This window comes from Ochotona princeps, chromosome 12 (genome assembly GCF_030435755.1).
Source record: "Ochotona princeps isolate mOchPri1 chromosome 12, mOchPri1.hap1, whole genome shotgun sequence".
Classification (NCBI taxonomy): domain Eukaryota; kingdom Metazoa; phylum Chordata; class Mammalia; order Lagomorpha; family Ochotonidae; genus Ochotona; species Ochotona princeps.
In genome coordinates, this window is record NC_080843.1 from 12,298,609 (window position 1) to 12,319,659 (window position 21,051).

The 21,051-nt window shown below is 40.6% G+C and overlaps 1 protein-coding gene across 2 annotated transcripts in view; it reads left to right on the forward strand.

Moving 5' to 3' along the window:
• UGGT2 (UDP-glucose glycoprotein glucosyltransferase 2) overlaps positions 1 to 20,338 on the forward strand; it is a 120,221-nt gene extending 99,883 nt beyond the window's left edge. Inside the window, exons 34-39 of one of the 2 annotated variants that reach the window (XM_012926534.2) lie at positions 2,320 to 2,502; positions 3,851 to 4,011; positions 4,631 to 4,745; positions 13,815 to 13,931; positions 19,025 to 19,151; positions 20,290 to 20,338. In XM_012926534.2, coding sequence (XP_012781988.2) covers positions 2,320 to 2,502; positions 3,851 to 4,011; positions 4,631 to 4,745; positions 13,815 to 13,931; positions 19,025 to 19,151; positions 20,290 to 20,312 — 726 coding nt within the window. In that variant the 3' untranslated portion in view covers positions 20,313 to 20,338. Of the gene's footprint in view, positions 1 to 2,319; positions 2,503 to 3,850; positions 4,012 to 4,630; positions 4,746 to 13,814; positions 13,932 to 19,024; positions 19,152 to 20,289 lie in introns of those variants that run through there. The other variant, XM_058670626.1, reaches the window with a different exon arrangement.
• Positions 20,339 to 21,051: the final 713 nt, after the last annotated feature.

Sequence of the window (21,051 nt, forward strand, 5' to 3'; positions counted from 1 at the left end):
TTCATAACTGCTTCTTGGTTAAACAGATAATAAAGTTCTTTTGTATCAGGTCACTGAACCAGCTCTTTAGACCACAGTCTTTCAGTTGAACCTCACACCTCCTGCAAAGAATGTAATCTGTAAACCTATACTTCATTTTGGTGTTTTTTCTTATTTATTTGATTATCATCATCATTATTTTATGATACAGTTCCATAGTCCCCTGGGATTTCCTTTATACCCCCTCAATTCTTGCAATTCTGAGATTCTTTCTTCTGCCTCCATTCTGTTTCGGAGACTCTCCACTGTACTTTTAATTTGCTCTACTGTATTCTTCATTTCTAATGCATCAGTTTTCATTTGATTTGTTTCCATTGTGACATATTCGTTAAATTCCTTGAATGCCTGCTTTACATGCTTCTCGTTGATAAGGTTTATAACAAGTGTTTTGGATTCTGTATCCTTGTTTTCTCGATGTCTTCCTCAGTTAACTCTGAGTTTGGCTTAGGGTTTTTCTCCTTTGCTGGGGAGTCTTCAGTAATATTCATTGTGCCTCTCTCTCTTCTTTTGCTCTTGGTCATTGTACTTCTGGTTAGCAGAGTCTTCTCCTTGGGGCAGGTTTCTAAGCTGTGTCACCCACAGGTCTTCAGTTCGATTTTACTTATTGCAGTCACTTGTGCCACTCCCTCCAGCAAGTTCCAGGTTTGGTTCTTATGTTAGATTTCCACCATGGTCTCTGTAGCCCCAGCTCCTGGCTCACCAGTCTGTACATTCTGTGTGACTCTGTGCTGAGGCTGCACCGTTGTCTGTACAACCCTTCTCCCACTTCTGGTTGGAGCAGGTCCCAGGATTTGGGAGACTCCAGGTATCCTATATAGCTTGGTTGTTTGTGGTGGTGATCTTGCTGAAACCTGTTGGCTGTGAGGCCTGAGGGCCATACACACCTATTTTGACACATACAATGCCATAAACAGTATTATTTCCTGTGGGACCAGTGCAGTGCAATGAACTCAGTGAGTTCGCTCCCAGCTCAATACATGCGCAGCTCACTATTGTCCCTGCAGTTTTAAAGTTTTTCCACACTGTATGAAATGGCGCCTGATGTGCCACTACTAGAGTTCTTGATCTGTTGGCCATCAGGTCTGGAGGCTACCTAGACCTGTCTGTGGTGGAATTTGTAGGATGCCACATTGTTGCAGTTCGCTGAGTCAGAAATGAGTTCACTTCCGGCTCAGCACATGTTCAGTTCTTTCCCTTGCCTCCTTATACAGCGGGGCCGACTGGGCTATGAAATCCACGCTGTTCCCACACAGCCTGTCTGGGATCCGCTGCTCTGTCTCTGCTCCTGGTCAAGTCAACACACCAGCCAGCAGGACTGGCAGTTCTTTGTCTGGGTTCACCACCCAAGCTCCCAGTGAAAGTCCCTTCCCACCTGTTTGCTGGTGGAGTTTAGGTCGCTGTTTGGTGAATGCCACTGGGGTATCAGTCATTGCAACACCACACCGTTGTTTTCTCTGCTTTACTGTGTCCATCAGTCTCCAGGTACCCCTCTGCTATTGTTCTGTCCTCTCCCATTTCCTGGAATGTGCCCTTTCTGCTTCATACTGGTTAATGTTTCTCCATCCATTTAAATGTGTCCTCACCCTATTCTGCCATCTTGATTCGCTGTTTTTTTCAAAATTTTTTGGTTTTTTTTTTTGGTTTTTTTTTGCTTTGTTTTATTGAAAAGGTAGACATACAGAGAGAAGGAGAGATAAAAATCTTCCAGCTGTGAGTCCCCAAATGGCCTCAATGGCCAGAGCACAGATAATCTGAAGACAAGAGCCACGTGGGTGCAGGATCCCAAGGCTTTGAGCCATCCTCCGCTGCTTTCTCAGGCCACAGGCAGGGAGCTGGATGGGAAGTGGAGCTGCCAGGACATGTACTAGTGCCTGTATGAGATCGGGCAATGCCAGGCCATGTGTTAGGTAATTGAGCCATAGTTCAACTTTACAGGCCCAGTCTTGGTACTTTTGCATGCCCTTTTCATTTTTGCATCATTCTGTCAGGCAGTAGCATACACACATACTCTTTGTCACAGAGATACTTAGTGGCTTTCATTTCTGGAGTTAAGATTTCTCAAGTGAAACACTGGTAGTAAGTTATAGAAACATAATGTAGTTTGATGTGTACTTGTGTTTTCATATTTGTGAGCATTTTCCTATTTCTCATAGGCATCAAAAGTAGTGCTTACACATTATGCTGATTAGTTTTTAATAGTTCATAGTAAGCACCACTTTCAAAATGTCATGTCTGTTTTCCTTGAACACGTTGTTTGCTTTTGTATGTATATGTTTTTAGGAGGTGATTCCTCACATGGCTAAGAAGTACGGATTCCAGTATGAACTGGTCCAGTACAGGTGGCCTCGTTGGCTTCATCAACAGACTGAAAAGCAAAGAATTATCTGGGGTTATAAGATTCTCTTCCTTGATGTCCTTTTTCCACTGGCAGTTGACAAAATCATTTTTGTTGATGCTGACCAGGTAATTGACTACTGTCTTTACTGTTCATGTTTTTCATAAGTTTCTGTCTGAATATGAGCTTAACTTACTGTTGCATATGTTGTACCGGCGTGCTCTGACAGAATTATAGTGTATGCGCAAAGAATCTACTAAAAAAAACAAATTTTCAGAGTCTTTAAGGAAATTGTAGGGATTGTTATTTAGAATATTACCATTTTTGCTCTGAAGTATTAGTTTTTAAAGGTTTGACTATAAAGGTTAAGACGTATTTATGTTAATGATAAGACTGGGTACATGAATTCCTGTGGGTGTGAACTGATACTTAACATTAGCAGTTTCTTCTTGCAGAAAAAACATAACAAAATACATCCAAGTCTTCTGTCATTCATCATCCTTCAACATTTGTTGGCATTCAAGCAGTAGGCTCATTAAGAAAAACTATGTTTAACCAAAAAAAAAATGTTAATATCTCAGCCTTCCAGATGTGTGTGTACAGGAGCTATGACGTTTTCCCTTCCCTCCTTGAATTTCCTTTGTAACTGCTGACGGGGAAGAAGTTCAAAAAGCATACAGATTTTCTAGATAACATGCGTATATGTGTGCATACATATATTTGTGTATGTATTTGTGTTATAATGCTATAATTTAAAGCCTGAATTATAGATATATAGATAGATACATAAATATACACACAGGACAAAAATTAGGTGTTCAAGTGCTACATCAAATTACAGTTAATATGTGGGCTCTATTAGTTTTGTACTATTTTCCAAATTATAATGTCCTTGGACATGTATATTTTGCATAATAAAAGCTAAAAGGCAAATGTAGATGAAGTAACCGTTTCCAATACACTAATGTCATTCATTCTCCTATCTTACTATTACTTTTCCTATAAGGCGCGATTCTGTTAAAAACAAAACATATACTTTAAATATATTTTATTTCGTGAATCTGTTTGGAATGATCAGAAAATCTTTCTTGGAGACTGGTGTTTGCCAATACCTAGAGTTTTAGCATAGAAATTAGTTTTGAATTGCCAGTTTATACTCCAAGAAACTGAGAGCATGAACTAGAGTAATATGTAATCCTTGACCTAAATATATTTGTGTAAAGTTTCTTGCTTAAAAATGGCACAACAGTGATATTGGTGTACAAGATGATTGTCAGAAACATTAGGAATATTCATTTTAGTTTCATTTATAAAGACAAAAGAAACTAAAATTCTAAAGCTTCTTGCTGCATAGAACTGCTGTGAGAATGGGGACCTCTGTCACTCCGATACTGATAAGATAATGATCTGAAATTCCTATAAATGGGGTTATGTTGTCTCACTGTCATCATCAGAGACACTGTTTTAATCCTTCAGATTGTGAGACACGATCTGAAGGAACTCCGAGATTTCAATCTGGACGGGGCTCCGTACGGATACGCTCCTTTCTGTGACAGCCGCACCAGCATGGATGGGTATCGTTTCTGGAAGACAGGATACTGGGCAGCACATCTTTTACGACGAAAATACCATATCAGGTAAGACAATTCATGCTTTTCACCTGTAGTAAATAAACACTGTATTGGATCACAAAATTCAGTTTTCTTAGAAGTTGTGCAATGTTGGTAACCAATTGTATGGTGCTTACTGCATGCCAATTATTCTTAGAAGCCTGTACATATAGTAACTCACAAAATGTTTATAATAATCTTTCTAAGACTGTTAATTTCCAGTTTCTGAGGGTGGAAAAATGAAGCATATGGCATTTATATAACTTGCCTAGTCTTGCCCTGCTTGTACATTGATAATCCAGGAGTTGAACCTCAGTAATACAGGTTATGTGAATTCTTTCAACTGCTGAAGGAACTGGACTTGATTCATGAAATACAAAATCAAAATAGTATCTTCATAGCTGTTACTGTTTTGTGGAGCCATGAGTTTAATGTAAATTCAGAAAAGCTTGACTCTGAAAAATGACAAATCCTAGCAGAATTACAAACAACTTTAAATTCCTTAGAGATAGTACTAGGCAATGAAAAGATTATTATTATTAAGTCCTAGGTCATCTGCAGGTAGATTGATTCCATCACTATAGACAGTCCCTGTCCTGGTGGGGAGCTAACCAACACAGGCTAGCAAAAGTATTCCTTTTTGCAGTGCCTTGTATGTAGTGGATCTGAAGAAGTTCAGGAGGATTGCAGCAGGTGACAGGCTCAGGGGCCAGTACCAACATCTCAGTCAAGATCCAAACAGTCTCTCAAACCTAGATCAGGTAAGTAAAATGTGAATAGAATTAATACAATAATTCAATACATAAACATAGCACACTCCATCTCCACCCCACCCCCGTAAATGTCAAAGCTTAGGTTTTCAATTTCTCTCTCAGCTCCTGCTCTTTATGCGGTTCTGTATTGGATACCTGTACTTCCCACTTTGACATAGAAATAAACGACTCTGCAGTCCAGAGTGTCTGTTTTCCTTTGTTCTTATTGGAATTTACGTCTGTATTCATTCATTTAAGCAAGGATCTGCTCGATACTTGTGATGTGCTGCATATTCTCGTAAGATGTGGGAATTGGAAAATTGAAAAAATAAACTTCATTTCTCAGTGTAAGTTCTATCACTTTCAAGATACTTCTGTAAGTGCTGATAACGGGCCATTTTATTCTTCCCTCAAGAAATATAGGATTAGGAATTTGACGTTGTAGGAACAGCCTTTATTACATTGATAATTGAAAAGTATTTTAAATTTTTTGAAAGGCACATTTTAAAGAGGAAAGACTTCTGTCAGTTGCCCCTTCGCTTTGTTGAGTGTTCACATTGCAGGAGCTTCTTAGCTGCTTATAATCCCATTTGTCAATTTTTATTCTTACTGCCTGTGTTTCTGGGGTGTTATTCAAGAAGTGTTTGCTGATTTAACTGCCCTGAATAGTTTCCCCAGTGTTTTCCGCTGGTGACTTTGATAGATTTAGATCCTCGATTCATTGTCAGTTGGGTGTTTTATAAGGTGTAAGGTTATGGTCCTGTTTCATACCTGTGTCATAGGTCCAATTTTCCCAGTATCAGCTACTGAAGAGACTGGCCTGGCTCCAGATTGATTTGGCTCATTTGTCAAAGATTAATTCTAGATTTGTGGGTTCATTTCTGGGGTTTCTATTCTGGCCAATTGGTCTACATATCTATTGTGCCAGTATTAAGCTGTTTTGATTATAACCACTCTGTCGTATGCCTTGAAATCTGACATTGTGTGCCTGTTTAGTTATTTTTGCATCTCTTGTGATTACATATGATTTTGGTGGGGTTTTTTCCTAACTTTGAGAAGAATATGCTATTTTGAAACAGGTTGCATTGAATCTGCAGATTTCATTGGGTAGTATGGACATTATGATGATGATGCTTCCAGTCCATGAACAGGAGATATTTCCTCTTCTTCCCTCTTTTTCTTGAATGTTTTATAATTTTCATATAGAAACATTGCACATTCTTGGGTAAATGTATTTCAAGTATTTAAGCTTTCATAGCTATTGTGAGCGTGACTAATCTTGCAGATGTTTTCAGCCACGGTCTTGTCTGTACAGATGCTGTGGAGTTTTGTGTGTTGAATTTATATCCTGAAACTTTCTAAACTCCTATGAGTTGCAACAGTTTTCTTAGTCCTTCAGTTTGCCTATCTGTAGGATAATGTCATCTGCAAACAGGGTTAATTTTACTCCTTTCCAATTTGTTTCCTAGGGTTTTTGTTGTGAAAGGATGTTGTAATTTGTAAATGTTTTCTCTACGTCTATTGAGATGTAATCATGTGCCTTCAATTTAATTCATTAATGTGCCGTGTCATGTTTACTGATTTGTGTATGCTGAACCGCCCCTGCACACCAGAGATCCCACATGGTCCAGCCGGGTTATCTTGCTGCTGTGTTGTTGGATTTGATTAGCTAGTATCTTGTTGAAGATCTTTTCATGTGTTTTCATCATTGATTTTGGTTTACGGTTCTCTTTCTTGTATTATTTTCTGGTTTTAAAAAGTAAAGTGATGCTGACCTCTTAGAAGGACTTTGGCGGGGCTTCGCTTTGTTTTCAGTTATTTATAATAGTTTAAGAAGAATTTGGATTATTCTTTAAAATCTAATAGAATGCAACAGTGACGTTCCATTTCAATTTTGGGAAGTTCTTTATTACTGATTCCATCTCTTAGTTATTAGTCTATTTAGGTTTTCTATATTTTTATGCCTTAATTTCAGTAAATTGTACATGTCCAGAAAGCCATACATTTGATTGATGTAAATCTATAATGATTCTTAATTTTTCTTATTTCACTGGCATAAGTTGTAAAATCTCATTTTAACATCGGTTTTTCTGTATCCTATAAATTTTGATATGTATTGTCATCTTCCTTTGTTTCAAGGATATTTTAAATTTCCCTTTTGATATGCTTTATGACCCCCTGTTCATTCAGGAGCATGTTGTTCAGCCTATGTGTGTGCATGTTTTCTATAGTCAGAAGAGAGAGATGATATGCTGACTGCTTTTAAAAATTTATCAAGACTTGTTTATGACCTAGCATATGGTCAGTCTTTTTTTAAAGGTTTATTTTTATTGGAAAATCAGATATACAGAGGAGGAGAGACAGAAAGATCTTCTGCCTGATGACTCACTCTCCAAGCAGCCGCACTGACTGCAACTATGCCATCCGAAGCCAGGAGCCAGGAGCTTCTTTGGTATCTCCCACGCTGGTGCAGGGTTCCAACGCTTTGGGCGTTCTCTACTGCTTTGCCAGGACACAAGCAGGAAGCCAGATGGGAAGCGGGACCTATGGGATTAGAACCAGCACCTATATGGGATCCTGGTGCATACAAGGCGAGGGCTTTAGCTGCTAGGCTACCATGCTGGGCCCACATAGGATCAATCTTAAATAATATTCCATGCACTGATGAAAAATATTTTCCAAGGCTATGGGATAAAATTCTCTGGAGATACTTATTAGATCTATTTGCTCTTTTTTTAATTATCATTTTTAATTCATTAATTACATTGTATTATGTAACACAGTTTCATAGGTACTTCGATTCTCCCCACCCCTCCCCAAACCCTCCCACCATGGTGGATTCCTCCACCTTGTTGCATAACCACAGTTCAAGTTCAGTTGAGATTCCCCCATTGCAAGCATATACCAAACATAGAGTCCAGTATCTTATTGTCCAGTCAAGTTCAACGGCTTCTTAGGTATGCCCTCTCTGGTCTGAAGACAGAGCCAGCAGAGTATCATCCCGTCTATTTGCTCTTTAGTGTAGATTAGCTCTGTTCTTTCCTTGTTGTTTTTCTACCTAGGTGATCTGTCTATTGATCAAAGTGGGGTGTTGAAATCTTCTATTGCGATTGTATGGTTTAGATTGGTGAACATTTTAAATAACCGAGTTTTCTAGCTTTGAGTGCATGTACACTTAGTGATCGAATAATTACTATATAATTACCTTGTTTTTTAACAGTTTTTAAAGTATTAATATTAATATAGCTCTTCTTTCCTTTCCATTTGCATGGAATATCTTCTTCCATCCTTTTTAGTCTATGTATAGCTTTATCAGTGTGGTCTGGTTCTTATAGGCAGAAGGTAGATGCTTTTTAGTCCATTCAACCAGTCTCTTAATTGGAGAATTTAATATATGTTCGAGCTAATTATTGGTGGGTGATGACTTGGTCTTGCCACTTTTCCATAACTATTCTTATTGTTTATTTTGGATCTTTTTGGTACAATTTTAGATTTGCTGCCTTCACATTCGTTCATGATGGTGATCATTTTTCTCTGCTTCTGTGTGTGTGTAGCATATCCTCAAACACTATTTGCAAGGCTGCAAAGTGGTGACAAATCAGTTTGTGCTTAATTTGGAAAGCCTTTATTTCGCCTTCATTTTTAAATGAGAGCTTTGCTAGTTACAGCAGTCTCGGCTGACAGTTCTTTCTGTTTGTTCCTTTAAGAACATGGACTATGTTCACTCCATTCTCTTCTAGCCGTTACAGTTTCTGGTGAGAAGTCTGCTGTCAATCTAAATTGGAGATCCTTTGAAGGTATTCTGGAGTTTCTTTCTTACACATTTTAGGATTTTTGTGTTTTACTCTTGAACGTTTGAATATTTATCATTGTGAAGATTTTTTCTGATCATGTCTAGTTGGGGTTCTATGTGATTCCTAAACCTGGATGTCCATGTCTTCATCCAGTTAAGAAGTTTTCTAGTATCATATCAGTGAGTAGGTTCTCTAAGTAATTATGCTTTTCCACTCTTCAAGAATGCTTAAGACACATGTATTTTGTTACTTGGTGTCATCCCAGAGGTCATGAATACTGTTTTCACTTTCTCTACTTTTTCTTCTGGGGGAAAGGAGTCAGATTTTTCAAAAGTTTTATCTTCTAGTTCAGATATTTTTTCTTATTCAACAAATGTATTGTTCAAGCTTTCCACTATTTTTATGTTATTTTACATATTACATATTGAATTGTTCGATTTAAAATATTTTCAGTTTGAGCTTTCTTCAACATTTCTGTTTCATAAAGATTTTGCCATCCATGTCCTGCATGTTGGCAGAATTAAGTAGGCACCCTGCCTGCCAACAATTTGTTCACCTGGACTCAAAGTCAGTGGGGGCCATAAGTTTCTTCCCCTAGAGAGAATCCCTAATGGAGCCTGGGCACACTCCTCCCACTTCACTCTGGAAAAACAGCTTCTGGCACCCCGCCAGCCATGAAATACGGGAGTCCCTGGCAATGTCCACAATCGGCTGCCCGTCTCAACCATCCTTGCTGCTCCCTGGAGTCTGTTTTCTGCCTGTACATGTTTGACTGAAAATGCTCTCCGACTATCCTCCAATAGGTCCTCCCCTGTTTTTCTGATATCTTCCCACCATAAAAATCTTTGCATCGTTTGTCTTTTCAGCCATCTCATAATCATTGCGATCTAAACCTTTTTTAAAAAAGATTTTAATTTTTATCAGAAAGGCAGATTTACACAGAGAAACATTTTCCATCTGCTAGTTCACTCCACAAGTGGCCACAATGACCAGAGCTGAGCTGATCCAAAGCCAGGAGCTAGGAGCTTCCGCTGGGTCTCCCACATGGATGCGTGATCCTAAAGCTTTGGCTCGTCCTTGACTGCTTTCCCAGACCACAAGTAGGGAGCTGGATGGGAAGTGGAGCAGCCGGAACATGAACCGAGATATTGTTGACTTTGTTGTACCATTGATGAGAAGTTACTTCTAAAGCCTGCTGGTTGTCCATGTCTACCTCAGTATGTTCAGCCTTATGTGCTTGCACTTTGCCAAAAGTGTTGTCGTTCAACTAGCTTTTTTTCCCACCTTTTGATAAGGCACTTGAAGTCCTCTGTTGGATTAGAGAAGCCAACTGTCTTAGCTTTCATGTGCATTTGAGTGTATTCTTTATCCTTGCATGAGAGTTAGTAACAGAGATAACCCAGGCTAGTAATATAAGCTCTGTTGCCAGTCCATGTGTCTATGTGAGGTTCCCTGAGTGGTGTAGTTGGGGAGACCCCCACAAACCCTTACCAGACCAGTCCTCAGGCCCAGCTCTCATGTATGCTGGTAGGTATAGCAGCCTGACCCAGCCCAACCATGCCCCAACCCATGCATGTACTAGTGGGTGCAGCTGCCTTGACCCAGCCTGCCTCTAATGAAAATCATAACTAAATTAAAGGTATTCTATACTTATGGAAAAGAAGACTCATTACCGTTAAGATGTCCATTTTCCCAACATCTACCTATAGATTCAATCCAAATTCAAAGCAAGTTGTTTTATGGGTATTTACCAATTTTAAAATTTACATGGAAAAGGAAATGACTCAGACTAATACTACCAAACTTGAAATCTTACTATAAAGCCATCAAAGTAATCAGGAACAGTTGGTATGGACAAAGATCCATGAAACAGAGACCTGTCACACACAGTCAAGTCATGTTTGACAAACGAGTAGACAATACAGTGGAGGGAACCAACAAATAGTGCTGGTACAACTAGAGTCAGTGTTGAAAATAAATCTAGATATGGCCTTATTCTTTGTATCTAGAAGATGGGAGATATTATTGCTAATCTGTGAAGCTCAGTATGGCTGGTGAAATGCATCTCGTTTTAACCTCATGAACGTGAATCTTAAGGCAAATATTGATTCTTACAGATAATGTTATCTATGACTCTGCTCTCACTTTTTTGAATTATTATTTCTTGCACTTCCCTCTTACACTGTCCCTCAGTGTTGTGTAATCCATAACCTACTTTTTGTTTCTAAGGGATTGTCTATGTGGAACTATCACATAAATCATACACTATGAGTTCTTTTGTATTTAGTTTCTCATTTACCAGAGTGTTTTCAGAGTCCATCCATATTGTAACATGTGTCAGTACTCCAGTCCTTTTTATACCAAAATATCATTCCATTTGTATAGATATCCAGCATTTAATTTGTCCACTCATCAGATAATAAGGTTTTAGGTTGTTTCCTGCTTTCCAGCTACTCTGAATAACAGTACCATGGAACATTTGTGTACAGATTTGGTTTGAGCCTGTGTTTACAGTTCTTTTTGGTCAGACAGTAACTCTAACTTCTTCTTAAACTTTATGTGAAAATCAGGGAGACAGAAAGAAGCATCCCATTTGTTCACTTCCCAAATGCTTGCAAGAACCAGGACTGGACCACCTTTTTCCTGGAGCCCAGAACTCAAATCTCATGAGAGGCAGGGACTCAGGCACTTGGGCCATCACCTGCTACTTCTTCAGATGCATACTGTCAGAACAGAGAATTGGAAGTAGAGCCAGGATGCAAACCCAGTAACTTCACATGGGACAAGCTTAAGCAGTGAGTCCTAGTGCTTAACTTCTTCAGGACCTGCCAAACTGTTTTCAAAAGAAACACAATATATTATGTCCCAACCAGGAGCTTATAATGTCTAGTCTGTCCATATCTTTTTAAATTGTATATGTATTGTAGGTAGCAAGTGATATCTTATGGTGGTTTTTATCTGCAGTTCCTAATGATTATTAAAGCTACATGTCCTTTTATGTGTTTCTTGGCCATCTGGATGTATCTTCTAAAAATGTGTATTTTAATCTTTTGACCAATTTTTTAATTGTCTTCTTTTTATTACTGAGTTGCAAGAGTTCTTTTTTAAAATATATATTTGAAAGGTAGTTAGAGGGAAAGACCGAGCTCTTCCATCTGCTGATTGACTCCTAGACAACTCTAATAGCTAGGGCTGACTAAGCCAAAGTTAGGAGCTATGAGCTTTATCTCAGTGTTCTGCATGGGTGCGGGGGCCTTAGCACTCAGGACATCATCTGCATTGCCCCCAGCCCATCAGCAAGGAGCTGGATTGGAAGTGGAGCAGCCAGGACATGAACTGGCATACATCTGGATGCCAGTGTTGCCGGCAATAACTTTACCAAATAACGCACTGGCCTCAAAGGAGTTATTTATATTCTAGGTACTGATCTTGTCAGATGCATGATTTGCAAATATCTTCTCCCATTCTGTGGGTTGTCTTTTCATCATCTTATGTCCTTCAAAGTATAAAAGCAGTAGATTTTGATACTATGCAACTTATTGATATCTTTGTTGTTGCTTTTGCTTGTATCTCCATGAAATTTTCTAATTCAAAGCCACTAAAAAGTTGGGCCCCTACTGTACATCATTAATAAAACTTAAAATGGATCCCAGTCTAGTAGGGTCTAGACCATAGAACTCCTAGAAGAGGGATCATGGGATAGTGACTGGATCCTGCTGATTTGACATTCTGTGGAATCCAAAAATAGAGAAGAAAGGAGACCAAGAAATGGAAATCAGAAGATTGAGCCTAGGATGGGTGAGTGACCAAAATAAGAGGATGCAGCAAGCTACTTAATTAAATATTCCAAGGGATGTAGGGTAATAGAACATTTTTATCATGTAGTTACCACGTGCATATTTATAGGAAAATGGAAAATAATGAGATATTCATATTTCTGGGATGTAAATTACTTCAATATTTGTACGTCTCTTTGCCAGTAATTCACTATTTTGATTACTATAGCATTCATAGTAAGTCTGGTTTTGTCAGTTCTTTTCTTTCTCTTTGAGACTGTTGAGTTGGTGCTCAATGTCCATGTCAGAACCTGATGAGAATTTGTACTTTGGGGTTGTGTGGAATTCATAGGTAAACTGGAAGGCAGACATCTTAACACTACTATCGTCTTACATATGAATGGACATCAGTTCTTCATGTATATTTGATTTCTTTCATCAGAATTGTATGGTTTTCTACATATACAGGATTATATTTTTTTATTAATTATTTTGCATTATGTGACAGTTTCATAGGCTCTGGGAATCCCCCCACCCTACAGGATTATATTTTATTGAATTTATACCAGAGTGGGGTTTTTTTGGTGCTGAAGTAAATAGTTTTTAAATTTCAAATTTAGTTGTTTGTTGCTGACATACAGAAAAGTGGTTAACTTTCATCTGTTAATTTTAGGTTTTAGAAGCTTGCTACAAATACTTATTGATTGTAGCATTTTCCCTCATTGTTATGTTTCCATGCATAAATAATCCTATTATTTGCAAATGATAACAGTTTCTTTTCTTCCTTTCAATCCACATCCTTCTGTTCCCCTTACTTTATTACAAGGACTGGAAGCTAGGACTTCCAGCATGTGTTTAATGGCAGTGTTGAGAGAAGATCCTCAAGCTACGACTCAGCTTACCCAGCATAGCTAGTACCATCGCCCTGCACATCCCCTGGGAGAGAGGCAGTTTGCACTTTGCTTGGAATGCAAACATGTTTTCTGGGGAGGATGCAAAGAACAACCCCTGGATTATAAACAGTTTTATGTGGGGACAGCATCTCAATCTCTCCACAGGTCTCTTAACTTACATGGTTCGTTTGCCAGTCAGCATCCTGTAATTGAGGTATCAGCAGTCTTTTCTTAGAAACTCCTGAACATGAGGGTGAGGGACTATGAAAATATTCATGGACTATTGTTTGTAATAGCATGATGAAAGATCAGCTCAGACCCTGCAGACTGGCCTGGTAACTGGGCAGAGGTAGTCGGGTCTCGGAGGCAGGGGTGGACGGATACTGAGTGTAGGTCCCCGAGTCTTCCTCTTCATCCCTGACACTAGCCGTGAAGTTTAAGGACGGTGCAGGTGTAGCACCAGTGCTCATGGTCATTCGCTAGTTGAATCTTGTTGGAGGTTTAAAGCTTAGACCTGCATGGCCTTTATGACCCAGTTACAGTTTTAATGGTATCTTCAGCTTATCCCTTTCTGACATTATCTATCCCTCTAAACTCAAATCCTTCTTTTTATAGGACCTTCCCAATAATATGATTTACCAAGTTGCCATTAAATCTCTTCCTCAAGATTGGCTCTGGTGTGAAACTTGGTGTGATGATGAATCCAAACAAAGAGCCAAAACAATTGATCTGGTGAGTATCTGTGATTGCATTTGTTTATAAGCACAAAAGGAAACAGATACATAGAAGTATACCCTCTGGATTTGTTTGTTTTTTTGAAAGACACATACATAGAGGTTGAAGATGGGTAGAGAATTTCCAAGTACCCACAGTAGCCAGGGCTGCAGCTGTGAGCTGGGAACTGAATCGAGGTGCCCCGTGTATACAGCAGAAATCCAGCTATTTAAGTCATCACTGCTTCTCAGGGTCCACGTTACCAGGAAGCTGCAATCAAGAGCTGGAGCTGGGATGGAACACCACTAGGCCAGACGGCCACATGTACCAAACTGTGTACCACACGTGCTGCCTTGCTTTTCCTGCTGCTCGGCCTGTTAGGGGTCCCTGAGACCAGGGGCAGGTTTGATGAGTGACTAGGAGGACTCATAAGTACACAGGAGAGCTGGATTCATGGCTTTGGATTATTATACTGAAAAGACTCAAAGGGGAAAGGGAAATTCTAAGAGCCGTTTCTCTGAATTACACAGACGAGCTTGGTTCCTCAAGCAATAAGACAGCCCACATTGCGTGGCAAGTATTACCTCTCAAGAGGACATTAGAAACCCAAAGCCAAGAGCTTTTATTGGGACCTGGTCACCACATAAACACCCTCTTCCTAGTGCATACCAAATACTCAGTGAGATTTAACACAAACCATGATGATTGGCCAAAAGCAAGGCACGCTGTTGTCAGGGAATGGAGAGCCCTGCAGCCTCCCACGGTCCTCCAGCCAACCGAAGGCTAAACTTGCGCGCAGGCAGGCCTCGCTCAGAAGGCAGTCTCAGTCACTGCGTTAGCTCATTGCTGCACAGAGTATTGAAAGACCACGAACTGGTTACAATTTTCACAGATTTAACTTTCATCTTAGCACCAGCAGGTTTTTTTTTCTCCTGACAGCATTGTCTGCCAAACATAATTTTGTCTACTTAAATGATCCTATGTATATCACATTTTTCCTTAGTTTTCAGAAATTTTTCCTCAGATTTTCATTTAAAGTGGCTCAATTATGCCAAATAGTTTCTTTCCGAAACATACATACTTCATGCTGATTTGTTGTCCAACCACCTAGAAATTATATTTCAACAGTATTATCTTTAATAGCAAAATATTTTTCTTCTAACTATATTGTTTTCCATGTTCTAAAAAGTCTAGAATAATTAGCTGATTCTTCAGTGAAGATCTCTATCAAAATGTTACGTTTGTACAATTCTAAGAAGGCTGGCAATAGAATGTGAGGAAGTCCACCAGTATAAAAATCCAACTCCGAGCTAATGCCGACCGGAAGGCAGCAGCGCCTGCCCCAGTGCCTGGGCCCTCCCAGCCTTGCGGAGACCTTTAGTGAATGCCTCACTCCGAGCTTCCTGCTGGGACAACACCAGGCATTTGGGGATGTGAATCACAGGGCAAAATTCAACCTCTGTCTCTCAAATAATTTGGTTTTAAAGAAAGTAGCACCCAGCATGGTACAGTGCAATCATAGGGAAAAGAATGTAGCAAGAAAAAATTAGGGGTTGGCACTGTGACCCAGTGGGTTCAGCCCACTGGGCATCCACTACTGGATGCTGGCTTGAGTCCCCACTGCTGTTTCTGATCAAGCTCCCTGTTAGTGCAGCTGTGAAAACAGCAGAAGACAAACCAAATACTTGGGCCCCTTCCATGCACGTGGAAGACTCAGATGGAGCCACTGGCTTCTGCTTGGCCCGGCCCAGCCCTAGTCACTGTGCCATTCAGAGAACCAGCAGACGAGGAAGTCTTTGTCTCTCCCACTTCTCCTTCCCTCTCCCCCATCCATTGCTTTGCCTTTCAGAATAAATCATTTTTAAAGTAAGTAAAATGGCATTGAGGAGGAAGCAATGCATTTTTTTTAATTTTAAAGATTTATTTTTTATTATTTTTTTAAAGATTTATTTATTTTTATTACAAAGTCAGATATACAGAGAGGAGGAGATACAGAGAGGAAGATCTTCCGTCCGATGATTCACTCCCCAAGTGACCACAACGGCCGGTGCTGTGCCGATCCGAAGCCGGAACCAGGAACCTCTTCTGGGTCTCCCACTTGGGTGCAGGTCCCAAAGCACTGGGCCGTCCTTGACTGCTTTCCCAGGCCACAAGCAGGGAGCTGGATGGGAAGCAGGACTGCCGGGATTAGAACCAGCACCCATATGGGATCCCGGTGTGTTCAATGCAAGGACTTTAGCCACTAGGCCACGCCGCCGGGCCCAAAGCAAGGGAATTTTTAAAGGAAAGATCAAGAATATTTCTGAATATAACGATTAAAATATTACCTGTGCTGTGACAGATGAGGTTGCATTGCATGATAATAATATTGGTCTCCTAGATGTTTGGTATTTAGGTTAGCATGAGCTGCTGTAACAGACACCAAAATCCCAGGGGCTTCACATTCACCAGTACAGCCACACCTAATGCATGCAGAAAGCCGGCACCCAGCATTGTCCTTTGGGCCTAGTGGCTCTCCAGTCCAGATAAATCTAAGCGATGAAGGGACCCAAGTCACAGCTGTGTGCATGGAGATCCCAGCTTTGCCACCAGGGGGCAGACTCCCTGTGCCTGGTGACTGGGAACTGCGCCATCTGTCATTGGGATTCATCTGGAGCCACTCCTAGAACAGCAGCCACTTGCTGCATGTGGTTACAAAGCCCTAAAAATGTCGCAAGCCTGGCTGAAATGCGCCACAAAGGTAGAAAAAGTAACAGTTCTGAAGACTATCGTTTTTTAAATGTAAGATGAATTAATTTTATAAATTTTATATTAACTAATTTTATATAATTGACGAAATGCTTACATTGTGTTGAATTTACCTCTTTTTTTTTTTTTTTTTTTTTTGCCTTACTTTCCAGTTTCCCCCAATAGTTGGGGTGGACTGGGTAAAACCAGAAGCCTGGACTCCACCTGTCTCCCAGGGGGCATGGACCCAGCTACCTGAGCCATGGCCTGATGCTGAAGCTGGAGTCACAGGTGCAGCCAGGACTCCCCAGTATGGAATGCAGGCATCCCAGCGTGCATCCTAACTGAAGAGCCAAACAGCCACCACTCTTCCAAAGTTCTGTTGGCTGGGACTGATTTGGGGGAAAAGGGAAAAGGCTGTGTGAAGAATGAATCCTCAGCCCTACAGATCCGCCCCTTGGTGGGGATGGTTATGTGGCCGCCGCCTCTAATGTCAGAGAAGCCAAGGTCATTGTTGGGTGGGCAGCTATTTCTGCATAGATTTCCGTTTTTAACATAACCACCTCTCTCTCTCTCTCTCTCACACACACACACACACACACACAACACACACAAACACACAAATTCTTGGGAGAAATGGGAATGCAGAAAAATCTTTAAAAAATAACCTGTTGTGGAAGTGAAAAGCATAATGGTATAACAAATGTCATGATGCAATTTCAACTCTCCATTTCAATGATGGTTTCTTGACTTGAGCAGTATTGGCATCTGGGCGAGATAGCTGTTGCATGGGCTGTCCTGTACAGCGTCCCTCCCCTCCCCACCCTACACTTTGAAGGGCACGATTGCCCGGTTAAGACCCATTTGGAGGAACAGGCTTTCGATACGGGAGTTAACATGCAACTTGTAATGGCTGCATCCAGTATCGGGATGCCCGGATTTGAGTTCTGGCTATGTCTCATTGCAGCTCCCACTAATGGCTCAGGTGCTGGAGCACCAGCCCCCTGCCCCCCACTGGGAGTTCCGAGATCCTAGCCTAGCCATTCAATCTGGGCAGTGAATGAGAATATGAATTATTTCTCCTCCTCCTTCCAAATAAATGAAAGTAATTTTCAAAAACTCCAAATCATTGGTGTGGCATCAAAAACATTGTATCATAATAAAATAAAGGCAACATAATATTTCAATAGCTCATGAATTCTTTAATATGACTTGTTTATATAATTCAAAGAGTTATGAGAGAGACTTCCAATTTACTAGCTCCCTCTCCAAGTGGTTGCAACAGCCAAGGCTAAGGCAGGAGCTTCATTCAAATGTCGCACTTGGGCCATCTTCCACTGCTTTCCCAGGCCACGAGCAGGGAGCTGGCTCAGGGTGGAACTGGGAAACCAGAACCTGCACAGAATGCCAGCATCAAAGGTGGCTGGCTGCTTTACCCATCATGTCATAATGTCGGACCCTCTGCCACAATTAGAAACTAGTTGTATCATTTCAGTTTGACATTGCCTTGGGCATGATTCAGTGGCGAAATCTACCTTGCACATGCTGGATTCCCATGTGAGAGCTGGTTCGTGTCGCAGCTGTGTCACTTCCCATCCAGTTCCCTGCTTGTGGCATGGAAAGGCATTAAAAGGATGCCTTGGTACCTTGCACTTGAGTGGGAGACCCGGAAGAGGCTCCGGGGTTCTGATCAGCACAGCTCTGGCTATTGCGGTCACTAGGGAAGTGAACCAATGGATCTTTCTCTGTCTCTCCTTTTCTCTGTAAATCTGACTTTTCAATAAAAATCAATTTTAAAAAAAAAATTACCTATAAAGTTAGCTTCTGCAAATAAGATCCTGTTTTCCATTTAGTTAAAGGAAAATATTACTGAGGAAGGAAATCCACCATGAACTGCAAGCATGTGGCAAGGAAAGGGTTAAGACAGCCACCTGGTTCATGATGAATAGTTTGAATGAAAATTGAATCTGCCCATGTCCACATGTTTGTGACATGCCCAGGTCTTCCTGCTGGTAAACGTGCAGTCGGCACTGTGAGGCATGGGAATGGACTTGGCTGCCTTCCACAGTGCCTGAGGAGCAGACCGGGCTGCCAGTGTGGTAATGTACCTGGAGCTGTGTGAGCGTCACACTGCACTGGTCAACATTTTGTGAATCATCAGAGTGCCTTTAAAGTTTGTGTAAATCGGTTTATAGTATTAGTATTAAGCAGTTACTACTAAATAGTCTGAGATGTCATTTTACATGGACCTGTTAAGCTATAGCACTTAGTTTTGCTTTTTGTAACATTGCTTTATTTGCTCTAGTAACAGGAGTGTCCTGAAATAACTTTTTATGCTGCTTATAACATGGTTTTTCATTAACAAGACATATTTAAACTTTCAGTGCAATAATCCCAAAACAAAGGAACCCAAACTAAAAGCTGCAGCCAGAATTATCCCAGAATGGGTGGAATATGATAATGAGATACGGCAACTGTTAGATCAGCTTGAAAAGAAGGAGGAAAATGCAAGTAAGTCATCATCCTAATTGGTTACTCTGATGCCTGGAGACCTTGACTGCATGTTCAAGAATGAAAAGTTAGATGGATCAATAGACAGCTGGCAGAGGGTTTCCTCTGAGATGAAAACAGACCTTCTCCAGCAAGCTTCTACCCTCGACAGACGGCGGGTTACTTAGGCAGGCTTCCCTTCAGGTGGGTGTCTAGACAATGAAGAGATGAAAGCCCACATCACACACCACCACCCCCAGTCCAAGTGAGGGTGTTTTACTCAAGAGCACTGAGACCTTTTCAAGTATTCCCCCCTCTCTACATTTTCTCTCAGGATTAGGCTTCTCCACCATTTGGAATAAGTAAACTGTCAGCTCTCTGGGATGCGTAAGAGTGGGCAGCCAACGTATATAGGTTTTCAGACACCCTTTAACTTAACTGGGGGGCTTTCTCTGGTCCTCCAAGCAAGTAAGCGCTTGGGCTCGGCCATGTAGTTGAGTATGAGGTGGCTGGTTTGTCAGCGTGCCCCCTTTTGTTTCTGGAAATGTACTCACAGCTGGGTGTCAGTCTCTCAAGCACTCCCCTCATCCCTAGGTTAGGCTCTTTCATCCTACATTAACTGTCTTTGCAATGGAATGTTGTGAAGAGTGGAGCATTTTGTCATGTTTGAAATGCATGGATGAATTTGAGTTCTCTCTCAATTCGTTTCTGACTAAAATATTTTCAGTTCTCAGTGCTTTTCAGTCAGTCTGAAGCTCAGTGATGGAAAAGGAGGGTGCTCCAGGAGTGGTCATTGGCACCGATCGCACAGCTGGCTTGTCTGCTGTGGAGAGCTCTCTCCCCCATCATAAACGATCACTGCTCTGTGCATGAGGAATGATCATGTTAGTAAGCCTCAAGGCCGCCTCCTGCCAGACAGGACAGCAGGTCTTCCAGCTAACGCAGAAGTTCCTGTGGTCACAGGCTCGTGGCGTTGCAGATCTGGGTAGGAAAAGGAGGCAGTTACAATGCTCTGGAACAGACAGTAGTTGTACACAAAATGAATCCGATGTCACCAGACCATCAAAGGCTCCTCAGGCCACACTTTGCTTTTTTCTATTTAACTGCCCTTAGTAACATTTAAGATTTCAAGAACTAAATAAACTTTCCCTTCTTACAGTTTTGGGTCACGACGAACTCTAGCAGTGGTTTTATAAGACGATGAATATGACGACATCTGCTGCCTGCTGAGAACGGTGGAACTACTGCTCAGACTCTGCGAGTTTTGAGATCAGTGACATAGCTGAGTTTTCAAAAGCTCGATTATTTAAAACATGTGTACTTAAGTTTAAATAAAAATGACAAGTGAGTATTTAAATCTATTCCTTTTTCCTGATTGTTTTAAACAATGCATTTTCATCAATTAAATGACATTTTAACAAGATAATTGATAGAAAGTATCTAACTGGTTCTTCATGTTTACCAAACCAGCCACATCCTTTTCCACTTCAGCTTTACGTACACCCTTATTTTCTTACGTCTAAAATCAGACTCTTCTGAGAAAGATGTTTGCTTTTGGATAATAGATGTCCATTTATATCTTAATTGCTTTAAAATGGAAGTGATATACTGTAATAATTTCTTAATCATGTCTTAAATATTTTTAATGTATTCAGTGTTCATGCATAAAATGATATTCCTTGGCATATATTCTATTTAAAAACACCAAATACTTCGGTAGGAAGTTAAGAACATAATCTGTTGTAAAAACTGTCCAAATATTCTGGAATCGTAAAGATAGGGATTAGAAGCAATTCCAGTGTCTCCTGGAACCTCATCCCCGGAAGAGTCCGATTGTGTTGCTAGGTTTGAGAAGCCTTAGCATTTAGCTCCCCCTCACTTACAAGGCTCTGTTATGTAGTTCCTCAGGCAATCTTGTAAA